This window comes from Pristiophorus japonicus, chromosome 16 (genome assembly GCF_044704955.1).
Source record: "Pristiophorus japonicus isolate sPriJap1 chromosome 16, sPriJap1.hap1, whole genome shotgun sequence".
Classification (NCBI taxonomy): Eukaryota; Metazoa; Chordata; class Chondrichthyes; family Pristiophoridae; genus Pristiophorus; species Pristiophorus japonicus.
In genome coordinates, this window is record NC_091992.1 from 406653 (window position 1) to 426831 (window position 20179).

At 45.3% G+C, this 20179-nt stretch overlaps 1 protein-coding gene across 2 annotated transcripts in view; it reads right to left on the bottom strand.

Moving 5' to 3' along the window:
- The window catches only part of LOC139226240 (integrin alpha-E-like), a 244876-nt gene that overhangs the window by 160772 nt on the left and 63925 nt on the right, over window positions 1-20179 (bottom strand). For both annotated transcript variants that reach the window (XM_070856861.1, XM_070856862.1), the window contains 3 exons: window positions 19836-19903; window positions 13081-13195; window positions 7435-7512 (listed from right to left, as the gene is read on the bottom strand). In XM_070856861.1, coding sequence (XP_070712962.1) covers window positions 7435-7512; window positions 13081-13195; window positions 19836-19903 — 261 coding nt within the window. The remainder of the gene's footprint in view (window positions 1-7434; window positions 7513-13080; window positions 13196-19835; window positions 19904-20179) is intronic.

Here is a 20179-nt window from a genome sequence, read left to right on the forward strand (position 1 = left end):
TAGCTAAAGGACAGAAAGCAGAGAGTAGGGCTGAACGGCTGTTTTTCACACTGGAGGGAAGTATACCCTCGGTGGTCTTTCCCAGGGGTCGGTCTAGGACCACTACTCTATTTGATATATATAAGTGACATAAATTTGGGTATATAGGGGATAATTTCAAAGTTTTCAAATAACACGAATCTGGGAAATGTAGTAACAATGAGGAGGACATAGACAGACTGGTAAAAGGGGCAGACATATGGCAGATGAAATTTAACACAGAGAAGTGAGAAGTGGTGCATTTCTGAAGAAGAATTAAGGAGAGGCAATATAAACTAAATGGTACAATTTTAAAAGGGGTTCATGAACAGAGAGACCTGTGAGTTGGTGTACAGAAATCTTTGACAGAGGCGGGACAAGTTGATAAAGCTATTTAAAAAAGCACACAGGATTCTTGGCTTTGTTATTTGTGGCGAGAGTACAAAAGCAAGGAAGCTATGGTAAACACTGGCTAGGCCACAGCTAGTGTATTGTGTCCAGTTCTGGGCACCGCACTGTAGAAAGGATGGCAAGACCTTGGAGAGGGTGCAGAGGAGATTTACTAGAATGGTTCCAGGGATGAGGGACTTCAGTTATGTGGAGACTGGAGACTGTTCTCCTGAGAGCAGAGAAGGTTAAGGGGAGATTAAACAGAGGTGTTCAAAATCATGAAAGGTTTTGATAAGAGTAAATGAGAAGAAACTGTTTCCAGCAGCAGGAGGGTCAGATTGAAGGTATTTGGCAAAAGAACCAGAAGGGAGATGAGGAGAAATCGTTTTACACAGCGAAAGATGATGATCGGGAACGCACTCCCCGAAAGGGCGGTGGGAGCAGATTCAACAGTAACTTTCATAAGGGAATTGGATCAATATGTGAAAAGGAAAATAATGCTGGGCTAAGAGGAAGCAGGGGAGTGGGACTAATTGGATCACTCTGTCAAAGATCTGGTACAGGCACGATGGGCCGAATGGCCTCCTCTGTACTGTATCATTCTATGAACCTATGAACATAGTGAAACATCCCATGACGTTTCACAGGAGTGTAATCAGATAAAACTGAAACCAAGCCAAAGAAAGACTCATGAGGAGAGATGACCAAAAGCTTGGTCAAAGAGGAAGGTTTTAAGCAGCATACTAAAGGAGAGAGGTATAGGGAGGTGGAGAGGTTTATAGAGGGAATTCCAGAACTTAGGGCCTAGGCCGTTGTATGGAGAAAGAGTCAGACTGAACACTGTGAGCTCAAAGTAATGTGTGACCTTAGTTTTTTTTTTGCAGGTCTCCAGAGTGCCTCTCCAACCTGTGAAGCACTCTTAAATACCTGTGCTCCCAAGGGATTATGAGGAAGAGGGATGGTGTCGGAGGCTAGGGATTGGGGTTTGTGATGGGGGCCGAAGACAAAGGCTTCAGTCTTCCCGATGTTTAATTGGAGGAAATTTTACCTGATCTAAGACCCGTCACACCTGTCTCTGAACTTGGTCAACAGTTCGTCAATGCTCCATGCCGACTCTGTTATGTATGTAAACATTGTAACTGTGTAAGACTTGCCACCAGAGGGCGCAACTGTTGGAGGCCTACGCGTGACCTGCACACCTCGTGCAAAGGAGTATAAAACGTTGTCTGCCATGCTGCTTAGGCATGCTGGAGTTGTATTAAAGAGACTAAGGTCACATCAGTTTTAGCTCACAGTACTGTCTTCTGGAGTTCTTCCACACCTAACAATTGGCAACGAGTAAAAGATTACGAACTTTCACACAGTCATGGCTGCCATTGGTATTTTAGAGAGATTTGCAGAGGGTGATGATTGGAAAGCCTTTGTTGAGCGTCTTGACCAGTACTTCGTAGCCAACGAGCTGGATGGGGACGATAAAGCGATCAAGCGCAGTGCGATTCTCCTCACCGTGTGTGGGTCCACAATATACGGCCTCATCAAGAATCTGCTAGCACTGGAGAAACCAATGGAGGAGACATATACAGAGCTGTGTACGCTGGTTCGGGAACACCTCAAGCCGAAGGAGAGCGTCTTAATGGCCAAGTATCACTTCTACACGCACCACCGCTCCGAGGGCCAGGACGTGGCGAGTTATGTCGCCGACCTGAGATGCCTTGCTGGAACTTGCAAATTTGCTGGATTTTTGGGGAAATGCATCGGCCATGAAGTCATTCTTCGCAAGCTGCTGTCCACCGAATCCCTAGACCTGAGCAAAGCCATCATGATAGCCCAGGCATTCATATCCACGAGCGATAATACCAGACAGATATCTTCCCAGCATCGAAGTTCACCAGCAAGTACTGTGCATAAAATAACGTCGTTAGCAGGCAGAACTGCATATGGCAGGGCCGACACGTTTGCAGCTGCAAGACTTAGGATGGCTCAGAGTGCGCCATCGGACGTGAATGCAAATCCATTAGCACCATGTTGGCGCTGCGGGGGTAATCATCGAGCTCATCAATGTCGATTCAAGCAATACTAATATAACTCATTCTGTGATCCGTAGGATTGAGGACCAAAGTGCAGCTGCTGACAATACTAAAACTTATTACAAGGACAAGGCCATTTCTGAAAAAAAATCTTGAGGCTTATAGGAAGGCCTAAAGTATTTGTATGTAAAAGCTAATAGTGTTAGTGTTGAAACTGCTAGCATTTGTTTCTCTAGAGGATTGATATACAAGTACCTTTGAATATGGTTGAATTTTAATGATCGTTCTAAATTTCAGCTGAAAGGATACAGGGGATTTTGAAAGGATAGGGGAGGAGTCAACAGGTGACGGGGTGGCGGTGGAGGTGGACAGAATAGAGTGTATGATAAAATACGCTATAAAAGGCCGCGAGGTCGGGCGGTGCGTTGCTGAGTCGGGAGCAGCGTCGAGGAGAGGCGTGCTTGTGCAGTTGCAGGGAGAAGGCAAAAAAGAAATAGAAAAGTGACGTCACAGCCAAGGGGATAAGTGATTGGCTGGTGATTGATAAGTAGTTTTTTCTTTTTTCTCTTCTATATCAGTAAGTAACTTTTAACACTGTTGTTGCCAATTTAAGTTAATCTAAGGGTTAAGTCATGGCAGGAGAGCTCAGACACGTGTTATGCTCCTCCTGTACTATGTGGGAAATCAAGGACGCCTCCGGTGTCCCTGAAGACTACGTGTGCGGGAAGTGTATCTGCCTCCAGCTCCTGATGGACCGCGTTGCGGAATTGGAGCTGAAGGTGGATTCACTCTGGAGCATCCACGATGCTGAGAATGACGTGAACAGCCAGATAGGGAATGGAAGACCAACAGGAAGAGCAGTGCAAGGAAGGTAATGCAGGGATCCCCTGCGGTCATCCCCCTGCAAAACAGATACACCGCTTTGAGTACTGTTGAGGGGGATGACTTATCAGGGGAGGGCAGCAGCCAAGTTCATGCACCGTGGCTGGCTCTGCTGCACAGGAGGGCAAGAAAAAGAGTGAGAGAGCGATAGTGATAGGGGATTCAATTGTAAGGGGAATAGATAGGCGATTCTGCGGCCGCAACCGAGATGGTATGTTGCCTCCCTGGTGCAAGGGTCATGGATGTCTCGGAGCGGGTGCAGGACATTCTGAAAAGGGAGGGTAAACAGCCAGTTATCGTGGTGCACATTAGTACCAACGATATAGGTAAAAAACGGGATGAGGTCCTACGAGACGAATTTAAGGAGCTAGGAGCTAAATTAAAAAGTAGGACCTCAAAAGTGGTAATCTCGGGATTGCTACCGGTGCCACGTGCTAGTCAGAGTAGGAATCGCAGGATAGCGCAGATCAATACGTGGCTTGAGCAGTGGTGCAGCAGGGAGGGATTCAAATTCCTGGGACATTGGAACCGGTTCTGGGGGAGGTGGGACCAGTACAAACCGGACGGTCTGCACCTAGGCAGGACCGGAACCAATGTCCTAGGAGGAGTGTTTGCTAGTGCTGTTGGGGAGGAGTTAAACTAATATGGCAGGGGGATGGGAACCAATGCAGGGAGACAGAGGAAGACAAATTGGAGACAGAAGCAAAAGACAGAAAGGAGATGAATAAAAGTGGAGGGCAGAGAAATCCAAGGCAAAAAAACAAAAAGGGCCACTTTAAAGCAAAATTCTAAAGGGTCTAAGTGTGTTAAAAAGGCAAGCCTGAAGCCTCTGTGCCTCAATGCGAGGAGTATTCGGAATAAGGTGGACGAATTAACTGTGCAGATAGCAGTTAACGGATACGATGTGTTTGGCATCACAGAGACATGGCTCCAGGGTGACCAAGGCTGGGAACGCAACATCCAAGGGTACTCAACATTTAGGAAGGATAGACAGAAAGGAAAAGGAGGCGGGGTGGCGTTGCTGGTTAAAGAGGAAATTAAGGCAATTATAAGGAAAGACATTAGCTTGGATGATGTGGAATCGGTATGGGTGGAGCTACAGAATACCAAGGGGCAGAAAACGCTAGTGGGAGTTGTGTACAGACCTCCAAACAGTAGTAGTGATGTTGGGGAGGGCATCAAACAGGAAATTAGGGGTGCATGCAATAAAGATGCAGCAGTTATCAAGGGTGACTTTAATATGCATATAGATTGGGCTAACCAAACTGGAAACAATACGGTGGAGGAGGATTTCCTGGAGTGCATAAGGGATGGTTTTTTAGACCAATATGTTGAGGAACCAACTAGGGGGGAGGCCATCTTAGACTGGGTATTGTGTAATGAGAGAGAATTAATTAGCAATCTCGTTGTGCGAGGCCCCTTGGGGAAGAGTGACCATAGTATGGTGGAATTCTACATTAGCATGGAGAATGAAACAGTTAATTCAGAGACCATGGTCCAGAACTTAAAGAAGGGTAATTTTGAAGGTATGAGGCATGAATTGGCTAGGATAGATTGGCGAATGATGCTTAAGGGGTTGACAGTGGATGGGCAATGGCAGACATTTAGAGATCGCATAGATGAACTACAACAATTGTACATCTTTGTCTGGTGCAAATATAAAAAAGGGAAGGTGGCTCAACCGTGGCTATCAAGGGAAATCAGGAATAGTATTAAAGCCAAGGAAGTGGCATACAAATTGGCCAGAAATAGCAGCGAACCCGGGGACTGGGAGAAATTTAGAACTCAGCAGAGGAGGACGAAGGGTTTGATTAGGGCAGGGAAAATAGAGTATGAGAGGAAGCTTGCAGGGAACATTAAAATGGACAACAAAAGCTTGTACAGATATGTAAAGAGAAAAAGGTTAGTAAAGACAAACGTAGGTCCCCTGCAGTTAGAATCAGGGGAAGTCAAAACTGGGAACAAAGAAATGGCAGACCAATTGAACAAGTACTTTGGTTCGGTATTCACTAAGGAGGACACAAACAACCTTCCGGATATAAAAGGGGTCAGAGGGTCTTGTAAGAAGGAGGAACTGAGGGAAATGCTTATTAGTCGGAAATTGTGTTGGGGAAATTGATGGGACTGAAGGCCGATAAATCCCCAGGGCCTGATGGTCTGCATCCCAGAGTACTTAAGGAGGTGGTCTTGGAAATAGTGGGTGCATTAACAGTCATTTTCCAACATTCCATAGACTCTGGATCAGTTCCTATTGAGTGGAGGGTAGCCAATGTAACCTCACTTTTTAAAAAAGGAGGGAGAGAGAAAACAGGGAATTATAGACCAGTCAGCCTGACTTCGGTAGTGGGTAAAATGATGGAATCAATTATTAAGGATGTCATAGCAGTGCATTTGGAAAGAGGTGACATGATAGGTCCAAGTCAGCATGGATTTGTGAAAGGGAAATCATGCTTGACAAATCTTCTGGAATTTTTTGAGGATGTTTCCAGTGGAACGGACAAGGGAGAACCAGTCGATGTGGTGTATTTGGACTTTCAGAAGGCTTTCGACAAGGTCTCACACAAGAGATTAATGTGCAAAGTTAAAGCACATGGGATTGGGGGTAGTGTGCTGACGTGGATTGAGAACTGGTTGGCAGACAGGAAACAAAGAGTAGGAGTAAATGGGTACTTTTCAGAATGGCAGGCAGTGACTAGTGGGGTACCGCAAGGTTCTGTGCTGGGGCCCCAGCTGTTTATGTTGTACATTAATGATTTAGACGAGGGGATTAAATGTAGTATCTCCAAATTTGCAGATGACACTAAGTTGGGTGGCAGTGTGAGCTGCGAGAAGGATGCTATGAGGCTGCAGAGTGACTTGGATAGGTTAGGTGAGTGGGCAAATGCATGGCAGATTAAGTATAATGTGGATAAATGTGAGGTTATCCACTTTGGGGGTAAAAACAGAGAGACAGACTATTATCGGAATGGTGACAGATTAGGAAAAGGGGAGGTGCAACCAGACCTGGGTGTCATGGTACATCAGTCATTGAAGGTTGGCATGTAGGTACAGCAGGCGGCTAAGAAAGCAAATGGCATGTTGGCCTTCATAGCGAGGGGATTTGAGTACAGGGGCAGGGAGGTGTTGCTACAGTTGTACAGGGCCTTGGTGAGGCCACACCTGGAGTATTGTGTACAGTTTTGGTCTCCTAACTTGAGGAAGGACATTCTTGCTATTGAGGGAGTGCAGCGAAGGTTCACCAGACTGATTCCCGGGATGGCGGGACTGACATATCAAGAAAGACTGGATCAACTGGGCTTGTATTCACTGGAGTTCAGAACTATGAGAGGGGATCTCATAGAAACGTTTAAAATTCTGATGGGTTTCGACAGGTTAGATGCAGGAAGAATGTTCCCAATGTTGGGGAAGTCCAAAACCAGGGGTCACAGTCTAAGGATAAGGGGTAAGCCATTTAGGACTGAGATGAGGAGAAACATCTTCACCCAGAGAGTGGTGAACCTGTGGAATTCTCTACCACAGAAAGTTGTTGAGGCCAATTCACTAAATATATTCAAGAAGGAGTTAGATGTAGTCCTTATTACTTGGGGGATCAAGGGGTATGGAGAGAAAGCAGGAATGGGGTACTGAAGTTGCATGTTCAGCCATGAACTCATTGAATGGCGGTGCAGGCTCGAAGGTTCGAATGGCCTACTCCTGCACCTATTTTTTTTTTAGATAACCATACAGGAGCTCTGGATGGAACGGATGGGTGATTCTCACATATATCTTTGTTTTGTTGCATGTTCCCAGCAATGGAACTTAGGCGTGGGCCAGCATTTAAAGAATGAGGAAAACCCCAGTATACATCCTTATTTTTTATTGCTAGGGTCTGGCCTCATGAAGAGGTGAACTTTCGACCTGGACCTTGGTCCCGGTTCAGACACTGCAACGTTTGACGAAATGATGATGATTGCAGAGGCTCTGGGACACCATGGAGTTAGAGGGCAGGCTCACACCTTAATCTGCCACAACATCCCATTCTTCATCCCCCTTTCAACTTTTTATAATAATAAAGCTGCTTAGTGGAAACATCATTGCAGATTGACTGAGATCTAAGGAAAAAAGCTGAGAATTTTACTTGCGAACTCTTCATGTCCTTCCAATTTGTTGTTGTTGTTGTTGTTGCTGCTGCTGTTATTCCCAACACTGAATTCCGCTACAACAAAAACAGGAAAGTTCTTTTATTATATATTTTCCATAATCTCAATCAAAAGTTAACACAGTTAAATAACATATAAAATCTCAGTAAAAACATAAAATGACAGCAGCGCAGGCGGCCATTTGACCATTGGGCCTAAATAGGTGCCACCTCCTGAACTGCAGCTACCTGCTTGAACTGGAGCAGAGAAGAACAGAGAAGGGCGAGAAGAGATTGGAATAGAGGTGTTCAAAACTTTGAGGGGTATTCATGAGGTAAATAGAGCAAATGTCTTTCCACTCATTGTTGAGTCAGTAACTCGAGAGCATAAATTTAGTCATCACCAAAAGAGTAAAGGAAGAGGTTAAGAGGGTTGGGAGGAGATGGAACACCCTGCTAGAAACAAACAGTAGTGGAGGCAAACCCAGAAGCGCTTTCAAAAGAGAAGTGGATAGATATTTGAAATAAAAATGTTTTAAAAAGTATGAGAAAAGGCAAAGAAATGGGAATAAGCACTTTTAGAAAGAGGCCATAGATGCAATGGGCCAAATGGCCTCCTGTGCTGAAAACTTGTATAATTCTGTAATATAGTCCTTCCATTCCAGCTCGCTGACTTTAACTCAGATGCACTGCATATTCACATATATTCACTGGGCCCTGCCTCTTTTACACTCCTTAGTACCCTTTTCTGTTCTATTACTTCTTATTCTTTCTTTCATTTCCTACATTACAACAGTGACTACACTTCAAAAAGTACTTCATTGGCTGTAAAGCACTTTGGGATGTCCTGTGGCCATGAAAGGCACTATATAAATGCAAGTCTTTTTTTTCTTTTGCTATAATTCTCCATACCTTCTCTCCTATTCACCCTAAGGTACAGCACTATTTTAGCCATGCCAGAGCTAACTACCTCAGACTGCTCAAACTCCCTTTATAGAACCTACATTCCTGCCCTTTACTATGTCATTAGTTCTAATATGAACCACAATTCAGGCTGTTGAATGTCCCTTTCCAGAATCACCCCCCATTCTATTCTGTCCATTACGCTGATACCTGATGGAGGAAGATAAGTTGAAAATATGGTAAATCTGATAAAACCAAATATGGTGGAAACGCACTAGGGCAATTGTTATCTGAAAGGTCATTTTCTTTTTATTTATTCACAGAATGTGGATGTCACTGGCAAAGCCAGAATTTATTGCCCATCCATAATTGCCCTCGAGAAGGTGGTGGTGAGCTGCTTTGTTAAACTGCTGCAGTCGGTGTGGTGAAAGTGCTCCCACATTGGTGTTGGGAGGGAGTTCCAAAACTTTGACCCAGCGACGATGAAAGGATGGCGATATATTCATATATTTCCAAGTCAGAATGGTGTGTGACTTGCAGGTGATGGTGTTCCCATGCGCCTGCTGCCCTTGTCCTTTTAGGTGGTGTAGGTCATGGCTTGGGTGCTGCTGAAGAAGCCTTGGCGAGTTGTTGCAGTGCATCTTGTAGATGGTGCACACTGCAGCCACGGTGCGCCGGTGGTGGAGGGAGTGAATGTTGGAGGTGGTGGATGGGGGGCCAATCAAGCGGCTGCTTTGTCCTGGATGGTGTTGAGCTTTTTGAGTGTTGTTGGAGCTGCACTCATCCAGGCAAGTGGAGAGTATTCCATCCTGACTTGTGCCTTGAAGGTGGCGGAATGGCTTTTGGGAGTCAAGAGGTGAGACACTTGCTGCAGAATACCCAGCCTCTGACCTGCTCTTGTAGCCACAGTATTTATGTGGCTGGTCCAGTTAAGTTTCTGGTCAATGGTGACCCCAAAATGTTGATGGTGGGAGATTTGATGATGGTAATGCCACTGAATGTCAAGAGGTGGTGGTTAGACTCTCTCTTGTTGGAGATAGTCATTGCCTGGCACTTGTGTGGCGTGAATATTACTTGCCACTTATCAACCCAAGCCTGAATGTTGTCCAGATCTTGCTGGATGCGGGCATGGTCTGTTTCATTATCTGAGGAGTTGCAAATGGAACTGAACACTATGCAATCATCAGCAAACATCCCCACTTCCGGTCTTATGATGGAGGGAAGGTCATTGATGAAGCAGCTCAAGATGGCTGGACACAGAAAACTGCCGTGAGGAACGCCTGCAATGATGGGCTAAAGAACCAGAGGTGGCATGAGGAGGGGGGAGGGGGGAATAACTCAGTGAGTTATGACCTGGAATGCACTGCCTGAAAGGGCGGTGGAAGCAGATTCATTAATAACTTTCAAAGGGAATTGGATAAATACTTGAAAAGGAAAAAAATGACAGTGTTGTGGAGAAAGAGTAGGGGAGTGGGATTATACGGACAGCTCTGTGCTGTATCATTCTATGATTCTATGAAAGAGGGAGAAACAGATTAACAAATGGGAGGTTTTGCTCGTGCTGTTGGGGAGGGTTTAAACTAGCTTGGCAGGGGGATGGGAACCTGAGAATAGATTCAGTGGGGAGAGAAGCAAAGCTGGAATTGGGCAGCAGAGAAGTAGAAGTAGAAAGTGAATTTGGAAGACAGAGGAAACAAGGGCTGGAAAATAGACAACAGGAGAGTTTGGCAATACTAAATGGTATATATTTCAATGCAAGGAGTACATGGAATAAGGCAGATGAGCTGAGAGCACAGATTGACACTTGGGAGTATGATATTGCAGCCATTACGGAGACATGGCTGAAAGGAGAGCAGGAATGGCAGCTGAACATTCTTGGTTACAGGGTTTTCAGACGGGATAGAGAGGGGGTAAAAAAGGAGGGGGGGTCGCATTATTGATTAAAGAAACAATTACAGCTGTGAGAAGGGATGATATGTTGGAGGGATCATCAAACAAGGCCGTATGGGTTGAATTGAAGAACAGAAAAGGGGCGATCACACTGCAGGGAGTGTACTATAGATCCCCAGCAGTCAGAGGGAGATAGAAGAAGAAATATGTGGGCAAATTGCTGAGAAGTGCAAAAACTATAGAGCTGTAATAGTGGGGGATTTCAACTACCCTAAAAAGATAGTGTGAATGGTACAGAGGGTGCGGAATTCCTAAAATGCATTCAGGAGAACTTCTTTCGCCAGTATGTAACAAGCCCAACAAGGGAGGGGGTGGTTCTGGACTTGGTTTTGCAGAATGAAGAGGGGCAGGTGGAAGGGCATTTTGGTGCTAGTGATCATAATTCAGTAAGATTTAGGGTAGTTATGGAAAAGGACAAAGGGGAACCAGGAATAAAAGTGCTCAATTGGGGTAAAGCCAATTATTGCTGAGATGGGATTTGGACAAAGTGGACCTGAAACGGCTACTTGATGGTGAGTCAGTGTCAGAGCAGTGGGAGGCATTCAAGGAGGAGATCCTGAGGGTACAGAGCAAGTATGATCCCTTAAAAAAAGGATGGGGCCAACAAACCTAGAGCTCCCTAGATATCAAGGGACATACAGGGTAACAAAGAAAAAAAGGGAAGCTTATGATAGATACTGGGAACTCAATACTGCAGAAACTCTAGGAGTATAAGTGGTGCAATTAAAATAGATATCAGGAAAGCAAAGAGAGAGCATGAAAGAATGTTGGCAAGTAAAATCAGGGGAAACCAAAAGATGTTTTATAAATACATTATGAGCAAGAGGATAAGTAGAGAAAGAGTGGGGCCTATTAGAGAGCATAAAGAAAATGTGCGTGTGGAGGCAGAAGATGTGGGTATGGTTCATAATGAATACTTTGCATCTGTTTTCACAAAAGAGAGGGGCGATGCAGATTTTGCAATGAGGGAGAAGGAGTGTGAAATAAAGTGAGAGAGGAAGTATTAAGGGGCTTAGCAGCTTTGAAAGTGGATAAATCCCCAGGCTCGGATGAAATGTATCGTAGTCTGTTAAGAGAAGCAAAATAGGAAATAGCAGAGGCTCTGAACATCATTTTCCAATCCTTTCTGGCTACAGATGTGATGCAGAGGACTGGAGGACTGCAAATGTTGAACCTTTGTTTAAAAAGGGAGGAAGGGATAGACCGAGTAATTACAGGCCAGTCAGCCTAACCTCAGTGGTGGGAAAATTATTGGAAAAAATCCTGAGGGACAGGATAAATCTTCATTTGGAAATACATGGATTAATCAAGGACAGTCAGCATGGATTTGTTAAGGGAAGGTCGTGTCTGACTAATTTGATTGAATTTTTCGAGGCGATAACCAGGAGGGTTGATGAGGGCAGTGTGTATGATGTAGTGCATATGGACTTTAGCAAAGCTTTTGATAAGGTCCCACATGGCAGACTGGTCACGAAATTAAAAGCCCATGGGATCCAAGGCAAAGTGGCAAGTTGGATCCAAAATTGACTCGGAGGCAGGAAGCAAAGGGTAATGATTGACGGGTGTTTTTGTGACTGGAAGGATGTTTCCAGTGGGGTTCCGCAGGGCTCAGTGCTGGATCTCTTGCTTTTTGTGGTATATATCAATGACTTGGACTTAAATGTTGGGGTTATGATTAAGAAGTTTGCAGATGACACTAAAATAGGCTGTGTGGTTGATAATGAAGAAGAAAGCTGCAGACTGCAGGAAGATATCAATATACTGGTCAAGTGGGTAGAACAGTGGCAAATGGAATTCAATCCGAGTAAGTGTGAAGTAATGCATTTGGGGAGGTCTAACAAGGCAAGGGAATACACATTAACTGATAAGATGCTGAAAAGTGCAGAGGAACAAAGGGACCTTGGAGTGCAGGTCCACAGATCCCTGAAGGTAGCAGGCCAGGTAGATAAGGTGTTTCAGAAGGCATATGGAATAATTGCCTTTATTAGTCAAGGCATGGAATACAAGAGCAGTGAGGTTATGCTTGAACTGTATAAAACACTGGTTAGGCCACAGCTGGAGTACTGCGTGCAGTTCTGATCACCACATTACAGGAAAGATATGATTGCACTGGAGAGGGTACAGAGGAGATTTGCAAAAATGTTGCCTGGACTGGAGAATTTTGGCTATGAGAAAAGATTGGAGATGCTGGGTCTGTTTTCTTTGGAACAGAGGAGACCTGATTGAGGTGTATAAAATTTTGAGGACCTGGATAGAGTAGATAGGAAGGACCAGTTTCCCTTGGCAGAGGGGTCAACAAACAGGGAGCATATATTTAAAGTAATTGGGGGGAGGGTTATAGGGGATATGAGGGGAAATGTCTTCACCCAGAGGGTTGTGGGGGTCTGGAACTCACTACCTGAAAAAGTGGTAGAGGCAGAAACCCTCACCACATTTAAAAAATACTTAAAGTGCCGTAACCTACTGGACTATGGACCAAGAGCTGGAAAGTAGGATTAGGCTGGATAGCTCTTGGTCGACCGGCACGGACACGATGGGCCAAAATGGCCTCCTTCTGTGCTGTAAATTTCTATGATTCTATGAACTCTTCACATGAGCTACTAATCCAGGGGGTGTGCAAGTGATTCAGTTTGACTCTGATGCTTCCCCTCTGTCCTGATCCTTCCACACAATGGCAGGGCTGAGAATGCTGACTCTCCAACACAATTAATAGCCAAGAGAGCCCAGAACCATTTGAGTATAATCATTCATCAATACACAAGAGAGATAGGAACTGAACCGATTTATACACACCCAATGAGGCAGGTTCAAAGGAATATTTTTCTTGTAGTTCTGAAGATAGGACCGTGCAGATTCCATTCAATTCTTCGCTATTCTTTTGAGGCCGTTTCCGGTGTTGCCGACACAGCTGTAACATTATTATAATTGTTAGCTCTCATGGTTGCTGGTTCTAAAGTCACAGTAAAATCCATCTTATAATATTCCAAAATAAATGGGAACATTACTGTTGCCAAAATGTGATGAGTGCTGTCAGCTAACTGTAAGCATGGAGCCGAGGAGGAGTAATAGAAAATATAAATTCAAAATCATACAATGAAAGAATGGTATGGCACAGAAGGCTGGTCTTTGGCAGAGCTCTCCAATTAATCCCAGTCCCCTGCTCTTCACCCATAGCCCTGTAACTTTTTTCCCTTCAAGTACATAGAATTGCATAGAATATACAGCACAGGCCATTCGGCCCAAACAGTCTATGCTCCACTCGAGCCTCCTCCCATCTTTCCTCATTTATCAGCATAACCCTCTATTCCCTTCTCCCCCATTGGCTTGTCCAGCCTCCCCTTAAATGTATCGATACTATTCACCTCAACCTCTCCCTGAGGCAGCGAGTTCCACATTCTCACCGCTCTCTGGGTAAAGAAGTTTCTTCTGAATTACCTTTTTGATTTCTTGGTGATTATCTTATAATAACGGCCTCTAGTTTTGCTCTTTACCACAAGCGGAAACATAATTTGAAAGACTTCTATTAGCCTTTGACACAGTTGACCACTCCATCCTCCTCCAACACCGTCCAGCTGGGTGGGACTGCACTCGCCTGGTTCCATTCTTATCTATCTAATCGTAGCCAAAAAATAACTTGCAATAGCTTCTCTTCCCACTCCCGCATCGTTACCTCTGGTGTCCCCCAAGGATCTATCCTTGGCCCCTCCTATTTCTCATCTACATGTTGCCCCTTGGCGACATCATCCGGAAACACAGCGTCAGTTTCCACATGTACGCTGGTGACACCCAGCTCTACCTCACCACTTCTCTCGACCCCTTCACGGTCTCTAAATTATCAGACTGCTTGTCCGACATCCAGTTCTGGATGAGCAGACATTTTCTCCAATTAAATATTGGGAAGACCAAAGCCATTGTTTTCTGTCCCCGCCACGAACTGCGTTCCACAGCCACCGACTCCATCCCTCTCCCTAGCATCTGTCTGAGGCTGAACCAGACTGATCACAACCTAGGTGTCATATTTGACCCTGCAATAAGGGTCCGGCCACATATCAAATTATTACTTAAATGGAGAAAGATTGCCAAGTGCCGCAGTACAGCGAGACCTGGGGGTACTTGTGCATGAAACACAAAAGGATAGTATGCAGGTACAGCAAGTGATCAGGAAGGCCAATGGTATCTTGGCCTTTATTGCAATGGGGATGGAGTATAAAAGCAGGGGAAATCTTGCTACAGCTATATAAGGTTTTGATGAGGCCACACCTGGAATACTGCGTGCAGTTTTGGTTTCCATATTTACGAAAGGATATACTTGCTTTGGAGGCAGTTCAGAGAAGGTTCACTAGGTTGATTCTGGGGATTGATTTATGAGGAAAGGTTGAGTAGGTTGGGCCTCTACTCATTGGAGTTCAGAAGAATGAAAAGCGATCTTATCGAAACGTATAAGATTATGAGGGGGCTTGACAAAGTGGATGCAGAGAGGATGTTTCCACTGATGGGGAAAACTAGAACTAGGAGGGCATGATCTTGGAATAAGGGGCCGCCCATTAAAAACAGAAATGAGGAGAAATTTCTTCTCTCAGAGGGTTGTAAATCTGTGGAATTCGCTGCCTCAGAGAGCTGTAAAAACTGGGACATTGAATAAATTTAAGACAGGAATAGACAGTTTCTTAAACGATAAGGGGAGAAGAGGTTATGGGGAGCGGGCGGAGAAGTGGAGCCGAGTCCATGATCAGATCAGCCATGATCTTAGTGAATGGCGGAGCAGGCTCGAGGGGCCGTATGGCCTACTCCTGTTCCTATTTCTTATGTTCTTATGACCCATGCTCGTTGACCTACATTGGCTCCCCGTTAAGCAACTCCTCGATTTCAAAATTTTCATATTTCTTTACAAATCCCTCCATGGCCTCGCCTCTTGCTATCTCTGTAATCTCCTTCAGTCTCACAACCCCCTCCGAGATCGTGAACTCAGGATGCTCGAGAGTTCGGTGAGTTGGGGATGCCCGAGAGGTCCGTGAGTTCCGGAGGCCCAAGAGGTCCGTGAGTTCTGGAGGTCCGTGAGTTCGGGAGGCCAGAGAGGTCCGTGAGTTCGGGAGCTCCATGAGTTCCGGAGGTCCAAGAGGTCAGGAGTCCGAGGATCGGGAGGGCCGGAGACCGGCGAGGAATTCACTTCTGGTGAGGAGCTCACAGCCCTCATCCGGGCAGGTAAGTGGTTTGATTGGTAAGTATCTCTCTCTCTTTTCTTTTTAATCAGCTAAGTCTAATTAGAGGGATGGCAGGGCAACTCAGTCCTGTGGAGTGCACATCCTGCGGCATGTGGGAAGTCCTGGACGCTTTGTGCGGCCTAGACAATGATGTGTGCAGGAGGTGTCTCCAGCTTCAACCACTCAAGCTCCACATTTCGGAGCTTGAGCGGCGGCTGGAGTCAATGCAGTGCATCCGCGAGGCTGAGAGCTACATGGATGGCACGTTTCAGAAGGTGGTCACCCGCAGCTTAAAAGCATGCAAGCAGAGGGGATGTGGGTGACCACCAGACTGGGGAACAACGTTAGGCAGATAGTACAGGAATCCCCCCAGAGTCCATATCGCTTTCCAACCGATATTCGTTTTTGAGCATCAGTGAGGGCGATGGTGCCTCAGGGAGTGCAGCCAGAGCCAAGTCCAAGGCACCATGGGAGGCTCAGCTGCCCAGGGGGGAGGGACGAAGAATAAAAGAGCCCTAGTGATAGGGGATTCATTAATTAGGGGAATAGAAAGGCGTTTCTGCGGCCGTAGAGGCAACTCCAGGATGGTATGCTGCCTCCCTGGTGCCAGGGTCAAGGATGTCACAGAGCGGACGCAGGGCATCCTGGGGGGAGACGGTAAACAGCTAGAGGTCATGGTCCATATCGGGACCAATGACAGAGGCAGAATCCTGCAGTCAGAATTCAGGGAGCTAGGAGAAAAATTAAAAGGTAGGACCTCAAAAGTAGTAATCTCCAGGTTACCACCAGTGCCACGTGTTAATGAGTATAAGAATAGAAGGTTAGAGAGGACGGACGAGTGGCTGGAGAGTTAGTGTAGGAGGGAGTGCTTTAAATTCCTGAGGCATTGGGACCGCTTCTGGGGGAGATGGGACTTGTACAAGCCGGACGGGTTGCACCTCAACAGCGCCGGGACCAATATCCTCGTGGGGAGATTTGCTAGTGCTGTTGGTGAGAGTTTAAACTAGCTTGGCAGGGGGATGGGAACCTGAGAACAAATTCAATAGGGAAGGAAGTAAAGCAGAAATTGGATAGCAAGAATGTAGAAAGTGAATCTGTAAGACAGAGGAAACAAGGGTTAGTAAGCAGTAATCAAGGAGGTCTTCCTGTGCTAAATGGTGTATACTTTAATGCAAGGAGTATAGCGAATAAGGCGGATGAGCTGAGAGCACAGGTAGACACTTGGGAGTATGACATTATAGCCATTACAGAAACATGGCTGAAAGAGGGGCAGGTTTGGCAGATCAATATTCCTGGTGACAGGATTTTTAGACAGGTCAGAGAGGGAGGTAAAAAGGAGGAGGGGTTGCAGTATTGATCAAAGAAACTATTACAGCTGTGAGGAGGGATGATATGTTAGAGGGATCATCAAATGAGGCCATGTGGGTCGAACTGAAAAATAAAAAAGGGGCGATCACACTGCTGGGCGTGTATTATAGACCCCCAAACAGTGGGAGGGAGATAGAGGACCAAAAAACATAGGGCAGTAATAGTAGGGGATTTCAACTATCCTAATATTGATTGGGACAAATATAGTGTGAAGGGTATAGAGGGTGAGGAATTCTTAAAATACATTCAAGAGAACTTTTTTAGTCAGTATGTAACAAGCCCAACACGAGAGGGGGTGGTTCTGGATTTACTTTTGTGGAATGAAGCTGGGCAGGTGGAAGGGGTATCAGTGGGAGAGCACTTGGGTGCCAGTGATCATAATTCAGTCAGATTCAAGGTAGTTAAGGACAAGGATAGACCAGGAATAAAAGTCCCAAATTGGGGAAAAGCTAACTTTGCTAAGTTGAGAAGTGATTTGACCACAGTGGACTGGAAACAGCTACTTGTAGGTAAATGAGTGTCGGACTAGTGGGAGGCATTCAAGGAGGAGATTCGGAAGGTTCAGGTCAAACATGTGCCCTTACAGAAAAAGGGTGGGGATGACAATTCCAGAGCCTCCTGGTTATCTAGGGACTTACCGGGGAGGATAAAGAAAAAAAGGGAAGCTTATGTCATGTACCGACAGTTAAATACTGTAGAATCTCTAGAGGAATATAGAAAGTTTAGAGGTAATATTAAAAAGAACATTAGGAATGCTGAGAGAGAGCATGAACAATTCTTGGCAAGTAAAATTAAGGAAAACCCAAAGATGTTCTATAAATATATTATGAGCAAGAGGATAACTAAAGAAAGGGTGGGGCCTATTGGAGACCATGAGGGTAATCTTTGTGTGGAGGCGGAAGATGTTGGTAGGGTTCTTAATGAATACTTTGTGTCTGTTTTCACAAAGGAAAGGGGCATTGCAGATACTGCTATTGAAGAGGAGTGTGAAATTCTGGATGAAATAAACATAGCGAGAGAGGAGGTATTTAGGGGTTTAGCAGCTTTGGAAGTGGGTAAGTCCCCAGGCCTGGATGAAATGCATCCCAGGTTGTTGAGCAAAGTAAAAGAGGAAATAGCAGAGGCTTTGACCATCATTTTCCAGTCCTCTTTGGATTTGGGCATGGTGCTGGAGGATTGGAGGATGGCTAATGTGGTACCCTTGTTTAAGAAGGGAAAAAGGGATAGGCCAAGTAATTACAGGCCTGTAGCCTAACCTCAGTGGTGCGAAAATTATTGGAAAAAATCCTGAAGGACAGAATAAATCTACATTTAGAAAGTCAAGGATTAATCAGGGATAGTCAGCACGAATTTGTTAAGGGAAGATCATGTTTGACTAACCTGATTGAATTTTCCGAGGAGGTAACCAGGAGGGTCGATGAGGGTAGTGCGTACGACATAGTGTATATGGACTTTAGCAAAGCTTTTTTACGAGGATGCTGCCTGGAATGGAGAATCTTAGCTATGAGGACAGATTGTATAGGCTGGGTTTGTTCTCTTTGGAAAAGAGGAGGTTGAGAGGAGACCTCATTGAGGTGTACAACATTTTGAGGGGCCTGGATATCGTGGATAGCAAGGGCCTATTTCCCTTGGTGGAGGTGTCAATTATGAGGGGGCATGTTTTAAGGTGGTTGGTGAAAGGCTCAGAGGGGATTTGAGGGGGGGCTTCTTCACGCAGAGGGTTGTTGGGATCTGGAACTCGCTGCCTAGAAGGGTGGTGGATGCAGAAACCCTCACCTCATTTAGAAGGTGTTTGGATGGGCACTTAAAATGCCGCAACCTGTAGGGTTACAGACCTAGAGCTGGTAAGTGGGATTAGACTGGATAACCTATTGTTGGTTGACGCTGATATGATGGTAAGCACTGCAGGGAATCGAATACGGCCAAGGTGATCTCCTAGACTAGTCTCAATCGCCTAGATAGGTCAGAGAGGAATTTTCCCAGATTTTATTTTCCCCAATTGGCCTGGGTTTTTATCTGGAGATCGCATGGCTCTGATTGGGGTAGAGTGCAGAATGTTTCGATGCAAGGGGTATCGCAGTTATGTGAGGTGGACTAGTTGGGCTGGGTGCTCTTTACCTTTCCGCCATTGTTCATTGGTTTATTTGTAATCTTCAGGTTGCTGACCGAGGGCCGTGTGGCTCTTTGTCGGCTGGGGCGGACACGATGGCTTCTTTCTCTGCTGTAGATTTCTATGTTTCCATGTTACGTGCAGCAATACAATACACGCATTCATGAAGATTTTTTTTGATTGGTATATCTGGCAAAATCATAAACTTTTAGAATGTGTTTAAGATGTCACGACAAATACTGACCAGAGGAAATCATTAGGAAGACATTTATGAAGCATTTCCGCCCTAGTGTTTGAATACTTGTCTAGGCCAGCGCACAAAGGCGATTCCTGTCTACTCCAATAGTGTTTTTTTTTTTAATTTGTTCATGGGATATGGGCGTTGCTGGCAAGGTCGGCATTTATTACCCATCCCTAATTGCCCTCGAGAAGATGGTGATGAGCCGCCTTCTTGAGCCGCTGCAGTCTGTAAATGATCGGCACTTATCTGATCTCTCATGCCATTGAGTTCCTGACGTGGGCCGTGTCCTTTTATAGAGACAGCACCTTGCAAATGAGGATGGAAGATTGCCAGAGAGCTGTGACAACATCAGCGTTGCACACCTTCTAACAGTCATTCGAGTACCACGCAGATCCCTGGCAACAACTTCCTGTCCACACCCTCAGATACATGCACTGGGCCTGGGGAGAGCTGAAAGGGGGGTCAAAGTTCAAGAGTAACATTGTCTCATATGAAAGGTTAATACAATCGCAACTTAAAAGTGTAATGAACACTTAATTGGTCACTGCTAGGATTTGATCCTAGCAATACAGAGTGATCCTAGCAATATAGAGATGTGAGTTTAATTGAAAAAAACATAAGTCATTACCAAGACTTGTGAGTGGTATAAGCCAAGAGCCACGGTGAAGCCAGGCCTGATACGTGATTTCTCAGCTTCTGAAAAACACAAAACAAGAAACTGTTATTTCATACAATAAACATGCCCAAAAGAGACGGCCATTTTTTCTATTCTAGAATACTATTGTCCACAAATTATTTTATCGTTGCTCATCTTGAAGTCGATCGCTTGCTGCTAAACCAGAAGGTGAGTGCACGTGGAACAGACTCATCCTGCCCTGGGCTTTATAGCTCCAAGAAGATGGCCACTTCTTAAAGTTGGAGTTTTCTTGCTAAGGTTCACCAAAGATATTTTGAGTAAAAGGCAGCCCTCAA